The sequence below is a fragment of the Heloderma suspectum genome, chromosome 5 (genome assembly GCF_057233095.1).
Source record: "Heloderma suspectum isolate Gila_16-S chromosome 5, 16-S_ref, whole genome shotgun sequence".
Taxonomy (NCBI): domain Eukaryota; kingdom Metazoa; phylum Chordata; class Lepidosauria; order Squamata; family Helodermatidae; genus Heloderma; species Heloderma suspectum.
Window position 1 is genome coordinate 16,416,126 of NC_139462.1, and position 25,154 is coordinate 16,441,279.

General features: G+C 43.7%; 1 protein-coding gene across 1 annotated transcript in view; it reads left to right on the forward strand.

The window, feature by feature from the left end:
- Positions 1 to 25,154, forward strand: part of SHROOM3 (shroom family member 3) — a 263,685-nt gene that overhangs the window by 63,997 nt on the left and 174,534 nt on the right. Inside the window, exon 4 of the mRNA XM_084855398.1 lies at positions 3,177 to 3,331. Within this exon, the coding sequence (XP_084711524.1) occupies positions 3,177 to 3,331 (155 nt within the window). The remainder of the gene's footprint in view (positions 1 to 3,176; positions 3,332 to 25,154) is intronic.

Sequence of the window (25,154 nt, forward strand, 5' to 3'; positions counted from 1 at the left end):
ATGTACAGGTTTCTTATTTAATACATGAAGCTTTCCATCTACTAAGAATATTATTTAAACAACATAGAGCCAGGTTGGCTGAGGCATAGGGGAGCCTTAGAACAGAGCCTTTGAATAACCCAGGGCAAAATTGGAAATTTATTAGAGAAAATCTGCATCAGCCAAGTTACATAAGCAGTAGAATTACATGGTGTGGTTCTTGTTGTATTGTGCCACTTTAGATTGTAGGTGGAGAAATTGCATGTCTGAGTGTTCCCCCACATAAAAACACTTCCATGCACAAAGAAAAGCAATATATGAGGAAGAAAGTTAGGAGATGATTCTCTTCTGCTTGGGATGCCATTTTTCTATATGGCGGGGTATGTTTTTTTTTTTTAATATGGGGCAGCATTCAAACATGCATCCCCCCGCCCACCACACAATTCTTATGATCTTATAGCTTGGTTCTAAAATAATTAGCTACACTACAGGCTGCTTTGTGGCACATCACATGTATGTTTCAGGAAGTTTTGTTCCACTTCAGACCACAAGCACAAAGTTGATTAATCTTTGCAGATAACTGGGACTTACTGATTTCTGTGTCTTGTTGACTTTTGGTTTCAAGGTGTTCCCATATAAGTAAATGGTTCTTATTTAAAAAAAAGAAAAACAGGGAGATTTGTTTTTTCAAAAAGGACAATACAACTTGGCAGATATGTTATGTGTCTAATATTTTAAAACTGTCCACAAATATCTCAAAGCACCCCCTGTGAGTACACAAAGGTCTCCTGTGAGATACACACATACCCGTTTGCTCTTAGGTAGTAGCAAGTTTATCTGAAGTTAATAATCTTAAAGGCGGAGGATATTGCAGACTTCTAAGACCATGGGCTTCTTCACATGGAGGTTTTATCGTGCTATTGAGATTGGTTACTCATGGAAGTTTGCAGGTCCTTTAGATGACGTCATCAACCTCCAGGGCTTCTCCCACACTAAATGACTGTTATTCCTTTTTTTAAAAGATCAGAAATAATAGCTATGAAATTACAGCGCTTCAGTTCCGCTTGAGTTCCCTTGTGAAAAGAGGAAAATCTGCAATAAGAGGAGCTAGACCACAGCGCCATCAAGAGGCTGAATATTGAAACATATGGATGACTTAAGGGGGAAAAGAGGGGGAAGGGGGTGGAAGGAAGCACATGTAAAGGGAGTCTGGTGTGATCCTGTATTTAAAATGGAAGCAGTTTAAATGCAGGATTTTAGGCTGGTGTAGAGATGCGCCATGCCTGCACAGTTTGTTCCTGCTAATCCATCGTGAAAGCAAACTAGTGTGGGACAGACTGTGTATCTTTCTCTGAAAAGGATGCAGCATGGGGTACAGATTCCAACGTGGACTAGAGCTACTTCAAGTATTGCAGTATTCCTGTATCCATAGGCAGATCATCATAACGTGTAGCATGGCCACTTGCAACTTGCCAAAAAAGAGGGAATGCATCACTGACAAAGAGGACAAAAGAGGACACAATTTGCATGCAAATGTGCATCTGCTAATATATAGATAGATGCAAATTTAGAAATAATTACCATAATTTCAATAGAAATACAATATATCTCACTGTAGTGGGGAAGACTGACCAGGTGACCTGTGCGCCTGCTCAGTCCGCTATCTATGACTAGGTGCTAACTGTTGAGGGGCAGCTTTAAGGCTCCTGCTCTCTCTTCTTATGGTTCTTTATCTTGGACTGGAGAGCCCTTCAAAGATAGGATGCCATCGAAGAGAGGACTGTCTACTGGCAGCCTTTTAAATAGAGTCTGTCCTCTGTAAAGTAGGACACTGGCAGGGCTCTCTAAAGCCACCTGCTGGGTATGCCACCAACCAGTGCTTCTTCATTCTGTAGGTGGCCACTCTCTCACAGGAGTTCAGCTGACTTCTCCTGGGAGCCCTGCGGCTGGGGCACAAGGTGGGAGTGGCCAGGTGAGCAGGAGTGAATGGCCAGCCAAGCTGGCTACCCAAGTGAGTGAGCAAGTAGCTGGCTGACTAAGTGGGTAGGCCAGCTGAGCGAGCCAGCAAGCGGGGGGCAGCCAGATATGTTGGGCCAGGGCTGAGGAGAGCAGTCCCAGAGGGATCGCTGTTAGGGTTTGCTATCTAGCTGGTATCTCTTGATGGGCAACTTCAAGGATCTTTTTCTTGTGGTTCTTTATCTTTAAACCAGACCTTGACTGGAGAGCCCTTCAAAAAGAAGACACCTTCAAATAGAGGACTGTCTCTGTAAAGTAGAACAAATTACTACCCTAATGGTCATGTACCCACATTTTCTTTGATGTGTATAAACAGGCTGGGGGCAGGGGGAGTGCAGTTGTCTATGGTTTTTCCATTCTGTGTAACTCCAGCAACCCCTCCTACCTGCATAATTTTATAGGGGCCTATAAAAATGTTTGATGCGCATATGTGTGTAGGAGATCATGATCATGCCTGCTAGCCCCATCCCCTCAGTGATCTGGTGTCCATGTGTAGAGAATAAAGTCTGCACGGGGGCCTATGAATGCAGATGTGCACATCCATTATAGTGTTTCAAACTTTTAATGTTAAATCATTTACATTCCCATGATGTTTTAGCCTGTTCAGGATCTCCTGTAATCTCATCAAATTCAGCACCATCAGATATGATCTAAAGTAAAAGAACGCCAAAGTATGCATGCAGTTTTAAGACTACAAAACTCATGATGCAGTGTAACATGATCAGAGTGTGCTTAGCTGTGCTAAGAATGACTTGTATTTATGCAGCTGTAAGGCTGCGTAGGTGAACTGATCAATAGTAGAGAAAAAGAAGTGCAACGGCAATTTACCAACATTTGGATCAGGCGACAGGTTGAATTCCCAGCATGGTGAACACATGGCTGCTTTCTAGCAGTAACAACAATTTAGCAATGGAAAAAGCTGCCTAAAGAGGCTGTGGAATCCCCTTTCTGGAAATTTGCAAGAAAATTGGTTGCCAGAACTGAATAAAATGTTATCAGGTCAGAGAAGACCAGTATTACAATCACCACTTGTGTATGTTTCACATGGAAAGATATTTGAACATCCATTTGGATGCACAAAAAATATCATTATTCTGTCCAAAGGGAGATGAAAGAAGTGGGTGGAGAAAATAATGTTGAAACCACTGCTCTGATTTTTCTCTTTTCACCCTCCCTCCCAGATTAAAGAAGGAGGGAAAGCAGATTTGCTGAACTCTGAGCTGCAGCCTGGAGATGAAGTAGTGAACATCAATGAGGTGGATCTAAGCAGTTCCAGGCAGAAAGCCATTGCTTTAGTGAAAAGCTCATGCAAGACATTGAAACTGGTTGTTCGCAGGTAGGTAAGCATAAACCATGCTGGAGATGTAAGGGGTTGTTGTGCCCCATAGTTTTTGTTTTTGTTTTAGTTCTGGCACAGTTCCTCATTAAGGCTTGGAATTTAGGAGACCTGCTTTCACCAGCTGATGGAATTCAGTGACACGAATAGCTGCAAATGACTGAACATTCTAAAGGACAGCCAAATGGAATATTCTAGATTATTTACTGGAGATCAGCATAATTTCCCCAGCCCACCTCTAATTAGTGATCATAAAATTTAAGCTATGTTGCTTCAACTATTTTCATTCATCTGCCACTCTTTTCAGTTTTTATAGTGAGAAGGGCCATTTTTCCTAGCCTAGATTGTTATGTTTGATTTATTGTAGTGGTTAGCATTTTAAATTTTTAACTGGCGCATACCACATCTAAATGTTTAGGGATTTAAGCCTTTAGGCCAAGCCTGCATAATTTGTGATCTGCCAAGGCAAATTCAGGCCACCAGCCATTTATTGTGGCCTTGCAAGTGTTTCGCAGCTTGAGATGGTTAGGGGGTGAAAGTCTACCATGATATTGTTGTTAGTGAATGTTAATCTCTACCCTGTCATGATACTGGATGTTAATCTGTAATCTGGCATGAAACCCACTCTCAAGCCTTTGGAGAATGTATTGGATTCCCTTATTACGGGAAGTCTGGCTGGGGATCGGTATATCCTGAAGAGTCAACTAGGGTCCCTTAGAGGCTAAGGATTTACAGACAAACTATATGTTACACAGGAGATCTGTGATCTGATTTCCTTAGATTTTTGTTTTTACTTTAATGCAGTCATGGAGACAGGGCTAGGGCTCTGAATTTGGAGTAGTAGCACTAGGGGAGGGAGTATTTAACAGGTATTTTTACTCCACAAGGCCAATAGCAGTTTTGTGTGCCTTATGTGTGTGTGTGATATCAGGAAAATTATGCAGCAGGGAAGTGTTAAACACACATACCCCGACACACACACACATTCAGTGACAGTGCTGCAATCAAATTTGAGGCCCCCAACAGTGGTATCAAAGTAAAGCCAGAAACATCAAGAGATCTAATAATGGATCTCCTTTGTAATGTGTAGTTGGCCTTAAGCCAAAAGGTTTGCATGTGTGAGAGAAAGTGTGTGTGTGTGAGAGAGAGAGAGAGAGAGAGAGAAAGTGTACTTGGCTAAATCCCACTGCTTTAGCCATAGTGGCTTAGACCTCCTAGGCCAGCCTTTCCTAACCTGGTGCCCGCCAGAAGTTTTAGACTACATCTCCCATCAGCCACAGCCAGCATGGCTAATGATCAGGGATTATGGGGGTTTTATACATTTAATATTTGACAGTTATAATAATGAGTGTTGTGTGCTAAACATTCATGATTAACAGAAAGTAGTTTGGTCTTCAAGTGATTTTCTTTGCCAGTTTAACAAGCATGGATTGATTTTCATGGGGACGTTCACTTTATGGGACTGTTTGAATGGCAAAACTAATGCTTTTTCTTCTTTTTTGATTTTGTATCTTTAGATAATGTTCCTCTATTTTTGATTGTGCAAAGAGAAAAAAGAGCTGTGAAGAAGACATAGGCATGGATAGATTGGGCTGTATTATTACTATTTTACCAGTACTGTTTCAAGTGTAGTGGGAAATGTGCTTTTACAATCCCCATCCCATCTCCTAGCGTGATTAAATCCTGAGTAACTGAGAGTAGGAGATGGTGACTTGGCCAAGGGCACAGCTGTCTTTGCAGCCTCCCATTTGCTGGCTCTTCAGTTTACTCATTGATGCAGCCACTGTGCTGTCTAGTTATCAGAGATATGCTGCTTGGACCTGGAAGTTCCTTTCTAGGCTGTCACGGCTAGCAAACAGCAGCCCTAGGTAGAGCTCTTCTCCATCTGTGCTATTTGCCATCCCTGCATATTCTGACAATTTCCTAAGCCAAATGTGTGTCCTACACCTGCTGAGCCAATGGATTTTATTTGTGGACTCCATGTTCTAGTGTTCGGAGAGAAAATGGTCTTTCTTTATTCAGTCTCTCCACATTATTCATTACTCAGCCTTCTCCACTTCAGAAAACAGATTTTATTTCCCTCAGTTCTAGCGATCTGACCAGTAGAGGTTACCAGTCCGTGAGAAAGAAGCAAACGTGTGGCTGGGTGAGCTTTCTCTCCCCCCTCCTGCACCTTCCCTTTTAATTTAGGCTGTTTTTACTTCCAAGCACTCTCTTTTCCACCCTCCCCCTTACACTTCATAACAGGAGGTTCTGCTGGTGGAGGCAGAGCAGTTCACCTTGCTGAGTACACTGTGCTTCCTGAATTTTTTATCTGAGTCAGAATCAGGTCAAAAAACAAAACAAAATCCATGCAGTTGCAGCGTCAATGTTAGCCAAGCCAAAATGGTTTGCTGACTCCTTTCAGTGGGAACAATCAGCTAGCATTCCATCATCATCACCTGAGCAGCATAGCCAGCAACAGGAATGGGATGCTTTCCAGTTTCTCTCTTAACTTTTTCAAAGCTCTGTTAACTGAAACTGTCTTGTGGCCTTTTCCTAAAAGAAGAGGCCTTTTGCTGTTCCCAGGTCAGTTTTGTTCTGGCCATATGGATTTTTTTAAAAGTGTATTTATTTATTTATTGCATTTATATCCCGCCTTTTTTCCTCTTGCAAGGAACCCAAGGTGGCTTATATTCTCCTCCTCCTCTCCATTTTATCCTCACAACAACAACCCTGTGAGGTAGGTTGGGCTGAGAGTCTGTGACTGGCTCAAAGTCACCCAGTGAACTTCCATGGCTAAGCAGGGATTAGAACCTGGATCTCCCAGCTCCCAGTCCAACACTCTTGCCACTACACCACGCTGGCTCTCTTGCAAATTGTAATTAGGACTGTGTTTACGCTGGGAGTCCATAATAGTCCAGGAGAAGCAAAAAGTGTTGTTTTGATCACAAGATTCAGCTTCCTAGGAATCTCAGTTTTAATTTGTTTTGAAAAGCAGATTTCTATCCCTTATGACTGAAAACGCATTCAAGAAGGGAGTCAAGACGCATCTTTTTAACTTGGCTTTTTAAACTATGGTTTTTAAGGTTGTTTTTAATGTTTTAGTATGTTTTATTTGATTATGTTTTTTTTATTTTCTGAACTGTTTGTAAACCGCCTTGGTTGGTTTCAGACAGGCAGTATAGAAATACAATAAATAAATAAAATAGGCTTAGGGCACAATCCTATGGCTGCTAGACAGTGCCTAGATGGCCATAGACAGGATTGTTCGGTTTGTGGGAACTGACCTCGGAACCAGCGCTCTAAGGTCGGTTCCCGGAAAACTGCCTCCCCATCCCCTCCCCTGCCGCCTCATAAGCAACATGGATCGTCCCCAGGCTCCATGCACGGAAGAGCAGCATGAAGCAGGGCAAAAGGGAGTGCTCTTGGGGGCAGGGAACATGGAAGTGCCGGTACGATGCTTAGAATCATAGAATAGTCGGGTTGGAAGGGGCCTACAAGGCCATCGAATCCAGCCCCCTGCTGAATGCAAGAATCCAAGTCAGAGCATCCCTAACAGATGGCTGTCCAGCCTCGTATTGAATGCCTCCAGTGTGGGAGAGCCCACCACCTCCCTAGGGAATTGGTTCCATTGTCGTATTGCTCTAACAGTCAGGACGTTTTTCCTGAGGTTCAGCCAGAAACTAGCTTCCTGTAACTTGAGCCCATTATTCCGTGTCCTGCACTCTGGGATGATCAAGAAGAGATCCTGGCCTTTCTCTCTGTGATAACCTTTCAAGTACTTGAAGAGCGCTATCATATTTCCCCTCAGTCTTCTCTTCTCAAGGCTAAACATGCCCAGTTCTTTCAGTCTCTCTTCATAGGGCTTTGTTTCCAGTCCCCTGAGCATCTTTGTTGCCCTCCTCTGAACCCTCTCCAGTTTGTCTGCATCTTTCTTAAAGTGTGGTGCCCAGAACTGGACACAGTACTCCAGATGAGGCCTAACCAGTACTGAATAGAGGGGAACCAGAACTAGCTCCACTACACCACTGTTTTATTTATTATTTATTTTTTAAATTTATTAGCTGCCCATCTGGCCAGCTACCCAGCCACTCTAGGCAGCGTACAATACAAATAACACAAAATACAACAAATTTACATAATCAATGGAACAAAATAACATTGCTCTAAACAAAAAAACCTAACCTACCCCAAATGCTTGCCTGAACAACCATGTTTTCAAAGCCTAGCAGAAGCTCATCAAAGAGGGGGCATGGCAGAGGTCACTAGGGAGGGAATTCCACAGAGTGGGGGCCACCATAGAAAAGGCCTCTCTCTAGTCCTCACCAGCCTAGCTGTCCTGGCTGATTGGACAGACAGAAGGCCTACCGAGGCTGATCACATTGAGTGGCATCCCTGGTGTTGTTGGAGGCACTCCTTAAGATAGACTAGGCTGGAACCATATAGGGTTTTAAAGGTCAATGCCAACACCTTGAATTGGGCCCAGAAACAACTGGTAACCAGTGCAACTCCTTCAGCACTGGAGTGATGTGGTCTTGCCGATGGCTGCCTTTAATCAGGCGGGCCGCCGCATTCTGCACCAGCTGCAACTTCTGAACCGTCTTCAAGGACAACCCCACATGTATGCATGACACTGTCCTCCTACTATCCATCCTTCATTATTTTTGATGTGCAACTGTGATGCTCCAGTTTTCAGTTTACACTCCCATTTGAACCAACCAAAAACACAACATAAACTAATTTATACTTACAAACTTTATAATTAATCAGGAGGAATCTCTGCCAGCCGCTGTGCTTGTGAGAGATGAGTCAGCTCCTCTCCCATGGATTGCTGTTCCTCCTCAGAATCAGAACTGCTCTGGGGTCCTATTGGCTCAGTTTCCACCCTGACAATCAGTAGGAGCTTGGATAGGCTTTGCTGTGAACTCACTAGGTGGCAATCAGCAAGCCATTTTCTCTTGGTCCTAGTGTAGACTTAACATTCCTAGAGCATCTCTACACCAACCTAAAATCCTGCATTTAAAGCGGGGCTTTCTGCTTCCGTTTTAAATGCGGGATCACAACAGACTCCCTTTACACGTGCTTCCTTTCCCCCCTCCCTTTCCCCCCTCCTTCTCCCCCGTATCTGAGTTTTGCATATGTTTCATTATCTAGCTCCTCTTCTTGTGGCTTTTCCTCTTTTCACAGAGGGAACGCAAGCGGAATACAAGTGGGGTAATTTGATAGCTCATTATCTCCAATCTATTGAAAAACAGAATAAAGGTCATTTAGTGCAGGAGACATCCTGGAGGTTCATGATGTCATCTAAAGGGCCCGCAAACATCCGTGAGTGAGCAATCTCAATAGCAAGATAAAAGCTCTGTGTCAAGGAGCCCCTAGTGATCTGAGATTATGGGGCTGCACAAGGCTGGGCCAGAACCCAGTGGGCCCTCAGCATAGTCCTGCTGCCACCCCCTGCTGCACAACCCTCCGCCTACTGTCCGCCACCACCACTACAGCCCACCTGAGCCACCCTTCCGCCCGCTGGCTGCTGAAACACGCCTCCCCCCACCCCCTCATGCCAGCCAGCCAACATTCCTTCCAGGGTTTTTTTTAACCTGGCCCGGGGAGTGGGGGACAGGACCCACTCCTCCTCTGCCGATGGTGGTGGTGGTGGCGACTCCTCCTCCTCCAGCCAGCCCACTTGCTGGCAAAGTGCCACAGGACCCAGCCTGCCAAGCCTGTAGGCCCCACGGTGCAATTTTAAAACGTATTTTTAAAATTACATTTTGAGCAGCAGCAATCTGAACCAATCAGATGCTGCCTTGGAGGGGACATAGCCAGCAAGGGCACAGGAGTGATGAAAAGACTGCTCTGTCTCCCCACTGGCCATGTTCCCCCCCCACCCCCCCAGGCAGCATCTGATTGGTTCAGGTCACTGCTACTCAAAATGTAACTTAAAAAATATTTTAGACGAAGGCACCGCAGAGCTAGTAGGCTCAGCCCTGCCCTTGGGGGTTCCTTTTGCTGGCTGGGTGGGCAAGAAAGGAGGAGGAGCATGGCGGCAGCTGCTGGGGTAGGCTCAGGGGCAGGGATGGGCCCTTCTGAGCCTCTGGACCTTTGGCTTCTGCCTGCTTATGCTGGCCCTGGATGCTGGCCCTGGCCAGCCCTACCATCAACAGAGTAAGGCAATCCCCTCAGACAGCTGATTTGGGGTTTCATGAAAGGTTGGCAAATTGTTAGTTATTTAATTTATTGTTGTATTTTTACTGCCAAGGAGAGGGAGAGGCACTTTTGGGATTTTCCACATTTTTAGTTTACAAGATAATATTTAAAACCATAAAAATAAAATACAATTAACTGAGAGGGGAGAGGTTGGTGGGAACTCAAGACAGGGCCTTCTGTATAGCAGAACCCTAGTTGTGGAACTCCCTAGCCAGAGAGGTTAGGTTGGCTCCTTCATTATTGGCCTTTAGATGGCTAATAAAAACTATCCTGTTACGCCAAGCTTTTAGTGTTTAATGGCACTCATCAGTTTTAGAAGATTCCCCTGATTTACTGAAATGCATGTATTTCATCAGTTTTGTTTTAGGTCTTTGTTTGTTTTGAAATTGTTATTTTTTTTTTCATTATTTCATTGTACATTGCCTCAAGCGTTTGTTGAGTGGAGGGGAGATTCAAAATATATTAAATAAGTAAATACATAAAAATAAAAAAACAGCAGCATAATACATTTAAAGTAACAGCAATATAAACTCCTCCGGATTATAAAGAAAAGATGGGGCTCTATACACTTAAAAGTAGACTTGGACATCCCAGTCTAATGCCTGTTCAAAAACAGTCAAGGACAGAACAACATGTACATCCTATGGTAGGGTATTCTATGAGGATGGGGCCACCACAGCAAAGGCCCTAACTCTTATGGCCACCAGCTTAATAGATCTTACCAGTGGGTACATGAGCAGGGTGTCTGTGACTGATCTTAGGACCTGGGCAGGTTCCTGCAGGTGCTATGGCAAATGTAAAGATTCGTCATGTGATGCTGAGAGACAAATAATAAATTAAATATGACAAAAATGCTGGCTCCACTTGAAAGTATATGACATCTGAAAAAGCTTTTTCTTTTTTGCTGCTCCTTTATATTGCTCAGATTACAGTTTCTGCCTTTCTGTTGTCCTAACCCCGCAGCATATTCAGTTGCCTTAAGAGACTCTTGATTTCTGATATGAAAATAAAGTATACTAAGAAAACTTTTTTTAAAAGTCTTGTGTACTCATGAGCATCAAGAAAAGTGGGATGGTTCTCATCTATGTTGCGTTACTCTTGCATGTGACCTGGAAAGAAGGAGATAGCATGACTCTTGCCAATGTTACCATGCGTCATTAGGTAAGACTTCTTAAAGCAGTTCTTAATCACATATTGGAATCAGAAGCTACCCATGAATGTTTAATAAAACTAGAACCACCATAGCAATGTTATTATTTGTAACTTTCTGTGAGTGTGTGTGTGTTTGTGTGCACACACGCGCATGCACACGCGCACACAAACACACACACACACACACTGGAATGGATATCTCTAGTGTTGTCTAGTGGCCAGAAAGTAGGATTTGGTTGAGATCAAGCTAGGACGTACTCCTTTGCCTCCTGCCAACCCAAGGCTCATCATAGACTGGACTTTATGTACTTTGCACTAAAGCATTTCAAATTATGCACCCAGACAATCCAACTTCTACAAGACAGGTATAAATTAGGCAAATGAAGCAAATGTGCACATTTCCTTTTATTTAATATAATTTTGCAATCTTACTCTGCATTGCTTATTCTGGTTTTGCTAAAGAGGTGTGTATGGGGGGGGAATACAGGTTAAAGAGCTATGTGGGACACTCTTGCCCCTACTTCCAAACCCTGTAATCCTGTTCAGCCATGCATATGATTTCTGAGAAAGTTGCCCACATATTTAAGTATATATTCACAAGTATAAGGGCTAGAAACTTGTGGGTTCATTTTTAATGAAAGCTCAGGCTGTCAGGAAGCTGGACTCTGCCTCCAATACCACATTCTGCAGAGTCAGGGCATACAGAAAATTCAGCATAAGGAACTCTTTCTCTGGCTTGGATATCTGAAGGCAGTGTGGGGGAGCAACACTGATTGTATTTCAAATTTTGGTTTGAAAATTTCGAATCTTTGAAGATTCGAAAATTCGAAGATTTGAAGCTTCAAATCTTCAAATTTTCGAATCTTCGAATATCATGCCTGAATTAGGACAAAAAATTACGGAGAAGCCACGATTCTTCGAAGATAATTGTCAAGGGCTCCTTGGAGGCCTCTCTCAGTCTAATCCAGTAGCCAAGTCCAGACACAGACAAAGGGATTCTTTTCAAAGCTTTATTCCTCTTTTACAACTTAACATCTCTACTGTTAGCAACTAGATATGAGCAGCAGAGTACCTATGCCCTACGTTAGAACAGTTGGTCCCCATCTGAAAGGAAATTACTGGCAGACCCCTGAACTTAAGGACTAGGGAGAGTCCCTCCCCTTTTCCCTTGGATCCTCTGGGCGCAGCCGTTGTTTGCGCGTCAACTGGGCACTACGCCTCCTTTCTGCGCCCTCCATTTGGCGCCACTCTCTGCGTCGGTGTCACGCGTCCATCTAGTCTGCTTCCTGCGCTCTGTCACTCCCAGGACTGCTATCTAAGCTAGGAATGCTGGTGGGAGGAATCTCCGTCAGCTGTTGGCCCTGGGAAAGAGGAGCGCGCTCCTCTCCCAGGAGCGACTCCTCTTCCTCAGAATCAGAACTACTCTGGGATTCTATGGGCTCAGTGTCCACCCTGACAATAATGCCTTAATTGTAAAAAGAAAATCCGAAGCGGGGGATAGGAGGGGGTAAAACTTAGTCTCATGTGAAGGGATAGAACAACCTTCCTGCTCAGTGCAGGAAGCCTGATTCCCAGGTGGTCGCCCATCCAACTACTGACCGGGGCTGACCCTGCTTAGCTTCCAAGATCAGACAAGCGCGTGCACATCCAGCCCTTTGCTTGTTGCTGAGGAAACATTGAGTGCTGAGGAAGCTATGCGATCAGTAGCCGGAAGACGACATGGGGCCATCAAGAGCTGTGAGAGTGGTGGGCGTGGAATCAGCAGAAACAGGAAGAGTTTCTGATTCTCCAATGAGAGCCTCCATCTTTAAGAGCAGGAAAACAGCGCAGTGCTCGAGTGTGAACCGAGCTCGTGCATTCGATGAAGCACCGCAACGGGGAAAATGGGTGAGTTTGGATAATCACGTTTTAATGCGAGAGCATTTAACCCAACAGGACACCAAATTCATTGCGATGGTGGGCGCAATGTAGATCGGCCCAACAATATTATAGGGATGGGGGAGAATTTCTCCCCGAAACTTCGGGGGGCTGAGTGCCAATGTATTCGGCCCCCCGAAGTAGTTTCGGGGAGAAATTCTCCGCCCCCCGCATCCCCCCCCGGGATGGGACTTACCTTTCCCGAATGTCGCTCCCGGTGGCGGGTCGCAGCGGCGGGTCGGCAGGGCTTCGACAGGGGCAGGGGCGGCAGCCGGTCTTTCGACCGGCTGCTGCCGCTGCCATTCCAAGAAAAGTAAAAAAAAAACAACGCCCCTGTGATAGGCTACGTGACGATTAACGTAGCCTACCACAGCTAGATTTGCAAAGTCAGCCGTGGTAGGCTACGTTAATCGTCACGTAGCCTATCACGGGTGACTTAAAAAAAAAACGCGTACGGCTAATGGCGGCCCCCATAGGGAGCTGCCATTCGTGTTCCTTATTTGGTCGCTGTAGTCTACATAAAGATTACGTAGACTACGACGAAAATAAGGGCAACGTTATTTGCGTTGCCCTTATTTTCGCCGTAGTCTACGTAAAGATTTACGTAGACTACAGCGACCAAATAAGGAACGCGAATGGCGGCTCCCTATGGGGGCCGCCATTTGCGTATGCGCTTTTTTTTTTTTTTAAGTCACCCATGATAGGCTACGTGACAATTAACGTAGCCTATCACGGCTGACTTTGCAGATCTAGCTGGGATAGGCTACGTAAATCGTCACGTAGCCTATCACGGGGGCGTTTTGTTTTGTTTTTTTAACTTTTTATTTCGCGGCGAGACGCCTCCTCCCCAGCCTGAATTTCGGCCAGGCGAGGCGGGAAGCCTCCCCCCCCGGCCTGAATTTCGGCCAGGCGAGGAGGGAAGCCTCCCCCCCCCGGCCTGAACTTCGGGGGAGCAGCGAAGCGCCTCCCCCCCACCGCGAAGCAAGCTGCGAGACCAGGTAAGTGACTTTCGTGCACCCCTACAATATTATACATCTGTAGATTTAGTGAGTTGTATCTCCTCCTCCATGTAAGCAACTTCAGTAGGTCTGCCCGTCATCCCCAGGTCCTTAACTTCCATTACTTGTCTTTTATTTTAAATGGGCCCTCCTTCCCTTTGTACCCTTCAATACATTTCCTTTGTTATTTCCCTTATGCTGGTTTAGTTTATTGCCTTACAGTTCAACTGGCCTCCATCATCCATTTTATGGATCTGATAAAGGAACTTGAACTTTCTGCCATGTAAAGTTGATAAATCCATTTCAGCTCCAGGTAACTTGTTTCCATAGGAGTTGGGAAAGCAAAAGCTGACTCAGGTGCCTATTCAGGGTCATGAGTGCATAACAGTTACTGGAATGCATGCAAAGGAAAAGAGAGAAAACTGATAATAGCTGGTGGGGCAAAGGCTGATGTCCATTTGACAGATGGGACAAATATGTCCAGATCAACAAAGCTCTCAAGCAGAGATGTGCATCTAGGTACCAGACCCCTTTACTGCCTGTGGCTATATTGCCATCGCATTACAACTCCTGGCCAAGCGGTGAGGAGCATTTTAACTGTTTTATCATATATCAGCATCCAAATAAAATAAGGGCAACTAGGAATCCAAGGACTCAATGTCCTTTGAATGAATACTGAGGGACTAATTTCCAAGTAGTATGTAAAAAAACACTTCGTAAACCAGTTGTCTATGATGTGCTGGGGCACTGAGGTAGTGAAACTGTGTCAGCTCTATTACACTTCAGACTGCAGCAGGGGAAAGGCTGTGACTAAATGCTTCTCCATCCTCCACCCCAAATCCTCCATATAGAAAACTAGATACCAGGGGAAAGGGATCTAGCCTAACCTTTTCCTTGACATGTTAGTTTTCTATGCACAGGAATATTGTTTCCTAGGGTGGCTGAGGGAAGCTTCCATGCTGCTTTTTTTTTTTTTTTTTCTCTGCAGTCAGGTATACCCTTTCTCCTTTCATTACTAGGAGTTAATGGATTACGCCTTGAGAGCCACAAAGCCTTTGGCATTTTTACAAAAAAGCAATAATTCACAAACCATGTTGGCCTAATCTCTCCCCCCACCCCTTCCCCCTATTTCCTCATCATTAACGTCATTTCATGTGAGCACTGGCACAGGGCACCAAGAAATTAAATCAAGTAAATCCCACTTTTGTGAATTAACTCAATTAGCAGATGGATTTGGTTCCAGCGATTATGAATCAAATTGTTGCTGCAAACGACTTGCTAAAGCAGCAACTGCTAATGTTCTGCTCAGGTTAGTTTTGTGCAATATTAACATCTTTTACTTGCTTTTTTCTTTGGCTGGTGCTTCAGGTGAAATGTGTCTGTATCTGACTGGAAGCATTAAAGATGGGCTTCTAAGTACAGGAGCTTGATTTTGGCAGGCCTGCTATGAACCATTATTTTTGCCGTGCAAGATTGTGATGACTAGATTTGACGTGAGGTTGAATCTCATAAACTTCAGCAATAGCAAGTCCATCCAAATGACAAAAAAAGCTTCATTCAGAGGCAAATTGGATCTTCAGACCTATGTGGAGTGGGTTATGAGTGAATGTATTGTTGGCTTATACTGAGGCTGATCATTAGTCCATCTAGCCAAATATGGCCGACTCGGACTGGCAGCAGTTCTCTAACACTTTCCCCCAGTGGAGATACCTGGCATACAGGTGTCCTGTTTCAAGACTTTTCTAGTAATCAGGATGTCTTAGAGTATGCATGTACCATATTGAGGCCTTCCTGTTCTTGAACCTTTGTAATTTCAATACTTCAGGGGATTTAGTCTCAAGTGTCTTTATGGATATATTTTTGGATGTTTTTAATGTGATAAATTGTGCTGCATTTTAATTTTTGTTAGGGATTACTTCCATTTTTCTTTCATTGTGTGGTGCAGTTGCCTTCCCTAAAACGTCTGGCAGAAACTGACTCACACTTTTTCTTTTCCTCAGTCCTTTCCCCCTTACATCACCACTATTTCAGCCCTTGTCAGCCAGGCCTGCTGGCAATTGGCAGGTAGTAGAACAGTAATCTGAGCTGTATTCATTTGTTGGCTGAGCCTGGCTGCCGGCTCAGTGCTGGAGTGTCTTGACAGAATCCACCTGCCTCATTGGCTTGCTACGGATTTATTGGCCTCCGGTTTCTTTATTCTTTGAGGTAGCAACATGTTTGATTGTTCTTTCTTTCTTTCTCATAAACATGCCTGAGATTATCACAAGAGCTATTTGCCACCACCTTCTCCTATTTCAACAACTCTCCAAGCAAGCATGGATGTAACCAAGGCTTTGCTTGGGATTTTGTAAGGTAAGCAGTCTTTGCTTAACTCGGCTGAAAGAGAGTGTGTGAGAGAGATCTGGGTTTACACCTGTTGAAATGATTGAAGTAAAGTTCTTGGCAGGATTTGTGAGAAGGGAGGAGAAGAGGGAGTCGAGAATCTCAGGAATCTAGGTGGCCATAGACTCTGCAGGGCTCATAAAGTGGATGAACAAGTATCCAGGTGATGAGACAAGAAATTGTTCAGGCTTTATGTATGATGTTTGCATCATGCCACAAATGGGGACGAGACAAGGCTTTGTTTAGGCTTTGCCAGCATTTTGAAACCCTGGCTGAGGTAAGAACGTTCTGTATGAGGTTTCACTTTAATGTTGCAGCCTTAAGATGAAAAATTAGAGAGACAGCCTGGAGCATTAAAAGAGTTCCTTTGGTTTACAGCAGAACGTACACTCTGACAAACGATTTAAATGTTATAGTACATGCTGTCTACTGCTAGTGATTTACCTGTGTTGTGTATACCAGTTGTTTCAGGGTCTTTCTAGTGAAGCTGGAAAGTTTACAAGCTGGAGGTTGTATCCAATGTTAGTCCTACTTAGAGTAGATGCATTGAAAGGAATGGGACTTCAGTTAGACAAACATTGGATACACACTGGATACAACCGTGGGTTCATAAGTAGGATTGCCATCTTTTTTCCTAATATAAAAGCAAAGACTTCAGTGATCAAAAGCACGGCCTATTTTACATTATACATCATGTCTTCTATACGTATTTTAGAATCGTTGTCCTTGAACATTCGCTTGTATATGTTTTATTCACTGTTACGGCCACAACATCAGATTTCAATGGCTAATTGTACTGGTTATTATACCCTTCCATAAGTAGGACTGCTTGTTTGGTGGACACTGGTCTATAGATCCTATGAGCTTGTTTGAAAGTTTGATTTCAAATCTGGAAGCACTGTCCATTATCCCTGTGTGTTTGAACTGATGGCTGTAGTTATTTGGAAATGAATAACACTCAGCACATGCTTAGAGGTACCTTTATCTTCATTGCTTCCCAGGTTCCAGAGGTGACCGGGCCACTAAACCCCGTCTTAAATAAAATCCTGAGCATATAACAATAATATCACTGAAATAGGGCTATGGAATTCACTTGCATTTTTGTTGTGACAAAATTGAAGATGGCTATCTATAGTGGAGCAGTCGGGCAAGCATGTATTACTGTATTTAACACTATGTGGTGAAACAGAATAGTGTAAGTATAGCTATGTAAATTTGACATGATATTTGAGGGAAGTACGCCTAAGTTATAGAGATGCCTGCAAAGGGCATTTTGGAGTTTGGTGCTGTTGAATTGTGAGGGGGTGCAGTGCATAGGTGACTCAACAAGCACGCCAAAGATGCTATTAATCTGTTAAAGCTGAACATTGTGTATCAATTAGTAGGTGGATGCTTGCGATAGAAGAATACAAAATATGTTACTTTAACATTTTTAAAAAACCTACTAACTTTTGTTGTAGGAAAGAGAGATTAAAAAGTTGAAATATAGTTTTGATAAGAACCAAAAATGGATATTTGGAATCTTTGTTTAAAAAATCACATTAATGCTTAAAATATATGGTCAGTCTTGACATTTCATTTGAAAGCTGGTGTTGGTAGTTACTAATTTATTGCTTTAGCTGTTTATTTTATAGTCACTGAACATTAAAGGAGTGAAAGTTATATGTACAGTAAGATGAATAGTCATGACTATATTGTTTTGCAATCTTGATTCCCTCACGAATGCTTTCTGATGCTCATTCTCTGATGCAAAAGCTCCAGCCCCAAACAGAAGGGTATCTCAACCACAGTATCTCCCTTAGCACTGATATTATTTGAGTAGTGAAATGCAGAAACCAACAGATATATGAGTTAGCTTGTAGTTCAAATGGGTGGAGGCCAGCGAGGATGACTACCATCGTTATGGTACCCCTTTAATGAAATTGTGGTGATTAACACCTCCCTGAAAGATGGGGCAAGAAAAAGAATAAAGCTATTCATATCTAATTCCCCACATTTCTAAGGTTACTGGAATATGTACTCCAAGTACGTTTTTCCTCCCCAAAGCAGATTTGATGCTCATTAATACATTTTAACATTCACAATTAAGTGGCTATTGAGTAGATTTTGCTTGAGTATTTATCACTTTTCATCCCACACTTCATCAAAGGAGTTCAAGGTGGTGTTCATGGGTTTTCTTCCACCCACCTTATATCCTCACAACAACCCTGTGAGTAGGTTAGGGTGACCTGTACAAGGCTATCCAGCATTCAGGAATTTGAATGCAAGTCATCCTGCACTAGAACACACTGGCATCTTTGTGTTTGGTATTGTGAGTGGTAGTAGTTATTCCAGATGAATTACTCTGTATTAGAAGGCTCTACTCCAGCAAAGGAGATCATTACCTTGTCGTGGTGCTGGAGTTTGAGCACCTCAATGATGCCATGAGCTAAACTGTGAAGGGACACCCAAGACAGGAAGGTCATGGCAAAGAGGTCAGACTAAATACGATCCCTGGGGCAGGTAACGGTAACCCACCCCAGTATTCTTGCCATGAAAACTAAATGGATTAGTACAACCAGAGATATGTTGGTATACCATCGGAAGATGGGACTCCCAGGTCGGAAGATGGTCAGAATGCTACTGGGGAGGAACAGAGGATAAGTTCAACTAGCCCCAGAGGTGATGACGCAGCTAGCTCAAAGCCGAAAGGTGAACGATGAATCCAATGTTCTAAAGATCAATACACCATAGGAACCTGGAATTTAAGATCTATGAGCCAGGGCAAATTGGAAGATGCTGATGCTAGGGAAAGTGGAAGGCAAAAGGAAGAGGGGCTGACCAAGGGCAAGATGGATGGATGATATTCTGGAGGTGACAGACTCGACCTTGGGGGAGCTGGGGGTGGCGACGGCCGACAGGAAGCTCTGGCGTGGGCTGGTCCATGAAGTCACGAAGAGTCGGAAGCGACTGACCGAATAAACAACAAAAGAAGGCTCTGATGTGATGTAAGGGATAGAGGTTAGGTGGGTAAGAAAAGATAATACCTTGTGTTTGTCTAATTCCCTAGGGCCTGGATGGGTACAATTATTCCTGCTCCAGAGGTACAATTCCATAAAATGATGTTATATCACCCTAATTTACAGTGAATGAGATCATGTCCCGTAATGCACACACCTTTATCATTGCTTATCAAACAATGCAGCTATGGACTTTGAATCATGACTTAACTTACCAGCTAGGCTTTTATTACATACTGAAAATATTAACTTAGATTTGGGTGCAATGTGCTTCTGTCAGTCTGTACTGCTACTGCTTTATCTGGTAATTTTATTGTTTGACTGTGATGGCTGTGATTCTTAGGGATGCTCCCCCTACTTTATCAAAGTAGCCAGCTGTAGCCTGAACAACACATGATTTTGTGCAGGATACAAGTGAAACTTGAACCCATTTATGTGTCGGAAATCATGAACATGGGGGGGGGGGAGCTTGGTGGTAGAGTACATGCTTTGCATGCAGAAGGGTCCAGGTTCAATCTCCAGTGTCTTCATTACAAAAAAAAAGGGTCAGGTTGCAGGTGCTGAAAAAGGCCTTTCTTTCCCCATGAGACCTAGGAGAGCCAGTGCCAGACAATGTAGAGTCTAGACTAGATAATACTAGCTAGATGGAGAAATAGCCTGACTTGGTTTAAGGATATCCTAGGATCAGATTCCATCTTCGTTGGTCTTTCAAAGCCTGCAATTTTTCAAAATTGCCAGACTAGTGATGACATAGGACAGGGATAACCAACTGGAAGCCTGTGGGCCATATTCACACCGTGTTGTCATTCTGTCTAGACTCTAGACTGTCCACTCTTGCTCAGACTGGATTGGAGTGGTCATGGAAGGTGCCACTGGCTTCCCACTGTTTCAGTGCCACTTTTGGTAGGAAGTGGAGGACTAGTTCTAATTTCCACCTGACAACTCATGACTTGTACATCATTGCTTCTGGGGTAGTCCTACTCCCCGAATATGTTCCCTCTGGAAGCAGATCTGACCTGTCCATCATCAATGCGCAACACAGCTGTGTGTTGCTTCATACCCAGATGGCTGATGATCCTCCCATTGGGAAATATCCCATTGGCCGCATCTTCAGCGGCCCTTCTCTGTGAGCCCCTGCCAGAGGAAGTGAGGTGGGTGGCTACTAGGAGGAGGGCTTTTTCTGCTGTGGCACCCCAGCTCTGGAATGAACTCCCTAGTGAGGTTCGCCTGGCACCTACATTGTATTCCTTTCAGCACCAGGTAAAGACCTTTTTATTTTCCCAGGCATTTTAGCATTTTAGCTTTCTAGACTTTTAGCTTTCCTGTTTTAAATCTGTATTTTAAATTCCTGCACCGCTGCTAGGTTTTATTGTGGTTGTATTGTTATATTGTGGTTTTAATGTTCTATATATTTTATATTGTTTTATTGTGTGCTGTTTGGTTTTAATTTTTGTGAACCGCCCAGAGAGCTTCGGCTGTTGGGCGGTATAGAAATGAAATAAGTAAATAAAAAAATTAAAAATATGAGATCACCCCCCCCCCCCCGAGGCCTTTGCATTGTCTCTGAGGCCTTTGCAGCAATCCCCCATTTCCTAAGGCAGAGGCCACAAGGGTGATCTCCGGTTTGCCAGTGGCTGGAGCAACTGTTGGCTAGGTGAGGAGCAGCCTGCCCATGCCTTTGCCCAAGATGCCTCAGAGGGGAATGGCAAGGGCCACCTAAGCAGCTTGGCCAGGAAATACCTGGCGCTTCAGGCTGAAGACGTTGACCATTGCTGACAATGTGAGAGAATGCATGTGCATCACTTAAGAGACAAATTCAGGCTCCAACCTCTGCAGTTGTAGAGGCTGTTATTTCTACAGTGTGGTTCTGCTGCTTGAAGAAGGTGGTGGTGGTAAGGGGTTGGATTTGAGAAATATGTACATAGCACATGTCCCAAATAAAAGAAGGATCAGCAGATAAGTCATTGGCCAAGGGAAGAGAGGGAGAGAGAGGCAGAAGATCCTAATAAAGGAGTTTCCAAGTCATATCTAGGTTCCCCCTCAGCCTAGTTAATATAGTGTTGTGGTGAAGAGACTGGGAAGGCCATATTTCAAAGTTTGTTTTAGTACTGAGCTCAGTGGATGGCCTTAGGCAAATCTCCATCCCTCACTCTCCCATCTATATAATGGGGATAATAATACTTGCCTATATTGTAGGGTTGTGAAATAATATATACGAAATGTTTTGAGAGAGCACTTAAAACTTTTCTGGCTGCATAAATAGTCACTGAGTGGATTGCAATCTTAGCTGCAAAATTAACTGAATTGTGTCATAAATCCTGTCATTTCATTTGCTTTCTTTTTCAAACTTGCAGCACTCAGAAACCACGTAACAATTATTTAAGGTAACTTGCCTTTATTAGGGCGGTCTATGAGCACCGACTCTTCAAGAAAAGCCATCTCCCCTTTGCTCAATAGAAGTAGCAGCAGGGATTTGATTAATCACTACTTTTTAAAAAAGCAGCACAAAAAAGATAGAGGAGATGAAAGAATTGAGACAGCCACCTGGAACTTTAATTCTTCCTTTATGTCTAAGTTAAGCTCATAAATACCAAATCACAACTATTGTGTGTAGAAAATTCCTGCATGCCTGCACAGATCCATTTAGGAACTTGGCCTATGCAACTCCACACCAGCATTATCTAATGTTATCACATTGTAAATGTTCCAGATTCAAAAGGGAAATATTCTTTATGTAGTAATGCAGAAAAAGATAAAAGGAATGCCCTGCCACTCTGCAAGACAGCTATTTAAAGTATTACCATTTTCTTCACTCTGGCATGATCCACCTGGTTATCTGTTTTGATGTAGGCCCACTGTGTTGGAGGTTTTCCCCCAGAATAACCAAGGAACACGTTATCAGTGCTTTATGATGTGCCAGGCCTGAGCCAATGCCAGGACTTGGTTTTGCAATGCATTACATAAGAACAGATGAAGGTGCCCCTGAGCAGGTGCAGAGCACATTTCTCTCACCACTAAACAACTAAAGTGTCTATGCATGATACAGATTAGGGGAAGGGCGTTCAGAAGAGAGGATAGCATTTTGAGGCAGATTTATATTTATAGAAGTTTAAGTACTCGCGAATTATGGATAATTATAGATATGCAGGGTCATTTTCAAGGGCTTCTCTCTGCATTCATATACTCAGTTGTATTTGTACTCCAACACGCAACCAAGCTGCAAGTCTGTACCACTATAGGTAGAAGCAAGCATGCAAGTAATTTGAGGGACCTGGTTGACTGACAACGGGGCTGGCACGCAGTTGTCTTGTGAGGTTCTGCTTCAGAGGCTCGGAATGCTAGCAGTAGCTAGTAGTTACTAGTCCTCGTGGTTATGTTCTACCTCCAGTATCAGGGGCAGCAGGCCTATGTACACCAGTTGTTGGGCAACATGGGCGGGAGGGTGATGACGCATTCATATCCTGCTTGGGGTTTCCTGAGAGCAGCTGGTTGGCCACTGTGTGAACAGAATGCTGGACTAGATGGACTCTGGGTCTGATCCAGCAGGGCCTTTCTTATGTATGTTCTTATGCCACTGTTGCTGTGAACGGTACCAAATTCTACTTCACCGCCTCTCCTCACAGCCTGACACCACATCTGAATGCAAGCAACAACAAAAAGAGGCATAGACATCAGCACTACAAATTTATATCGATTCTAGAAAAATTGAATTGGTATAGCTTTCCCCAAGGACTGCTGAGAACTGTAGTTAATTCTCTCCTAAAAGATCCTAGCAACAGAACTATAATTTCCAAGGCCCTGTAGTGGAGATACGTTCATAGATGAAGAGAGAATCATGCATTGCTTGTCCTGGAGACACGATGCTGAAGGTCAGCCCAGATTATGCTTAGGTTGCCAGCTTTCCCCTTCTTTTTTGCTTTGCATTTGTAGGAAATTCTTTACTTGTTGACTTGGTGCACTGCTTTTTCATAGAACTATTAAGGGTAGGTGTAACAACCAGAAAAAAGAGTTGGCAATCCTAGATTAACACATTTCCAGTGAAAAATAAAATAGTGCTAAGCACAATATTTGGGAAGGGGCATGGCTCAGGGTAGAGCATATGCTTGGCACACAGAAGATCCCAGGTTAAATCCCCAGGATCTCCAGCAAAAACCATTTTAGATGGCAGGACTGAGAACCTGGAGAGCCAGTCAAAGTAGAAAATACCGGGCTGGATGGACCAAGCATAGGGATGCATGAGAAATTAGTTTGAGTTGGTTTTTGATCAGGATTTACCCAGTTTGTACCATCCAAGCTGAACACGGAGTTGGATGCAATCCATGGTTGAAGTCCATACATTTCCGAACTTGCAATGTCATTTGCAGACCGCCCCCTGACCATGTTTGACAGCATGCATACTTTTGAAAAATGACCGTGATAAAATGTGTACATTTGAAAAATACACACAATTTATGTGCACATTTGGAAAAATACACATGAAAATATGCATAGATTTTCATGCAAAAAGAACAAAACAAAGCTCCCAACCTAATATGGACTAGAGTCAGAATGCACTTCAAAATGGAGTTCAGAAAACTTTAGCGAGCTTGAGTTTTGCTGATTCGCACATCCCTAATACATCTGACTCAATATAAGGCAGTTTCATATGTTCACAATGTGCAATATTATGAACATAAGAAGAGCCCTGCTGGATCAGACCAAACATCCATCTAGTCCAGCATTCTGTCCACACAGTGGCCAACCAGCTGTGCATACGAAGCTGATGGTGCTACATAAATAAACATAAATAATAATAAGGGCTTTAGAGAGCAATCCTATGGTCCCTAGGTGAGCTTCAGCCTGGCAGGGCATAAGAATCTGAAAAGCCTCCAAGTTCAGGGCCTTCCAAGCAGCAAGGGTGCAGTCCATAGGACTGCATCCTTAGTTGATTAATTTTAAGCAGTGTCCAAGAGTTACGGTCATGCTTGATTATTGTTTTTTAAGGCTGATTTGGTTAAATATAGGGAATGCAAAAATATATATTAGAAGTGGCCTTTCTGTACAAGAAGCACAAGAGGCATTTTATTTATTTAATTTTATTTATTGAATATATTTAAATTCCACCTGGTCTGGGCAGCGTACATAGTCCTCATAAGAAAAGCCCTGCTGGATCAGACCAAGGGTCCATCTAGTCCAGCATTCTGTTCACACAGTGGCCAACCAGCTGCTCACAGGAAACCCATGGGTAGGACATGTGTGCAACAGCACCTTCCTGCCCATGTTCCCCTCTGTCTCTGATACTGGAGGTAGCATATAGCCATCAGGACTAGTAGCCTCTGTTTTATCTTCACAAAAACCCTGTGAGGTAGACTAAGCTAAGAGATACTGACTGGCCCAAGTTCACCTAAGTGAGATTTATGGCTGAGTGGGGATTTGAGCCAGGTTGACCGGAGTCTTAGTCTGACACTAACCTCTCCACCACACTGCCTTCCTTTTGTCTATTAAATTGCTTGCCATTTCACCTTCTTTCAGTCTCTCTATTCAAATGTATTTGTGCTAAATTGGGAAGGAGTTAGGGTTTTTAGATCAACTAAATATTCCTTAATTGTTTAACAGCCATCCCCATCCTCAGCTGAGCCCTCCAATTCAGGCAACTCTTCCACTGTGTTCTTGGTACTGAATATTTTGCCCCCCCCCCCCTGAAATCTTTATTTTCCCCACTCCCACCTGATGGGTAAATCAGAAGGGGACAATGGCCTTTCCTTCTGCAATATCTACAGACTAATGGAGGAAGAACTCCTTGTCTGGAGACAGTCAAGCAACCGCCTGTCTGGGGTTTGTCTACAGGGCAGCAGCTGCCCTGAACTGAAGCTGCCAAGGTCAGAAGAATTTAAAGAATGTTGATGGTATGCTTGAGTGGACAGCTTTAGAGCCCGGCACTCATGCCATCTGCCTTGAGCAGTGAAGTTCCTTAGCAACACATTCTCAAGAATGATTTTTTTCTTATTAAGAGCTCTCGCCACCAATTCCCCAACACCCACACACAGTCTGGGATAAATAGGGTTAGGGCCAATCTCTGTCTACAGTCAGGCATGAGGAGGTAGGGAAAGTTTTTTCCAATAGTTTTCCACTTCAGGTTGTGGGTATGGGGTTGCACATCTGAATATTAACCTCCCCAACCCCCCCTCTGACAAACACCCACCTCCCTGC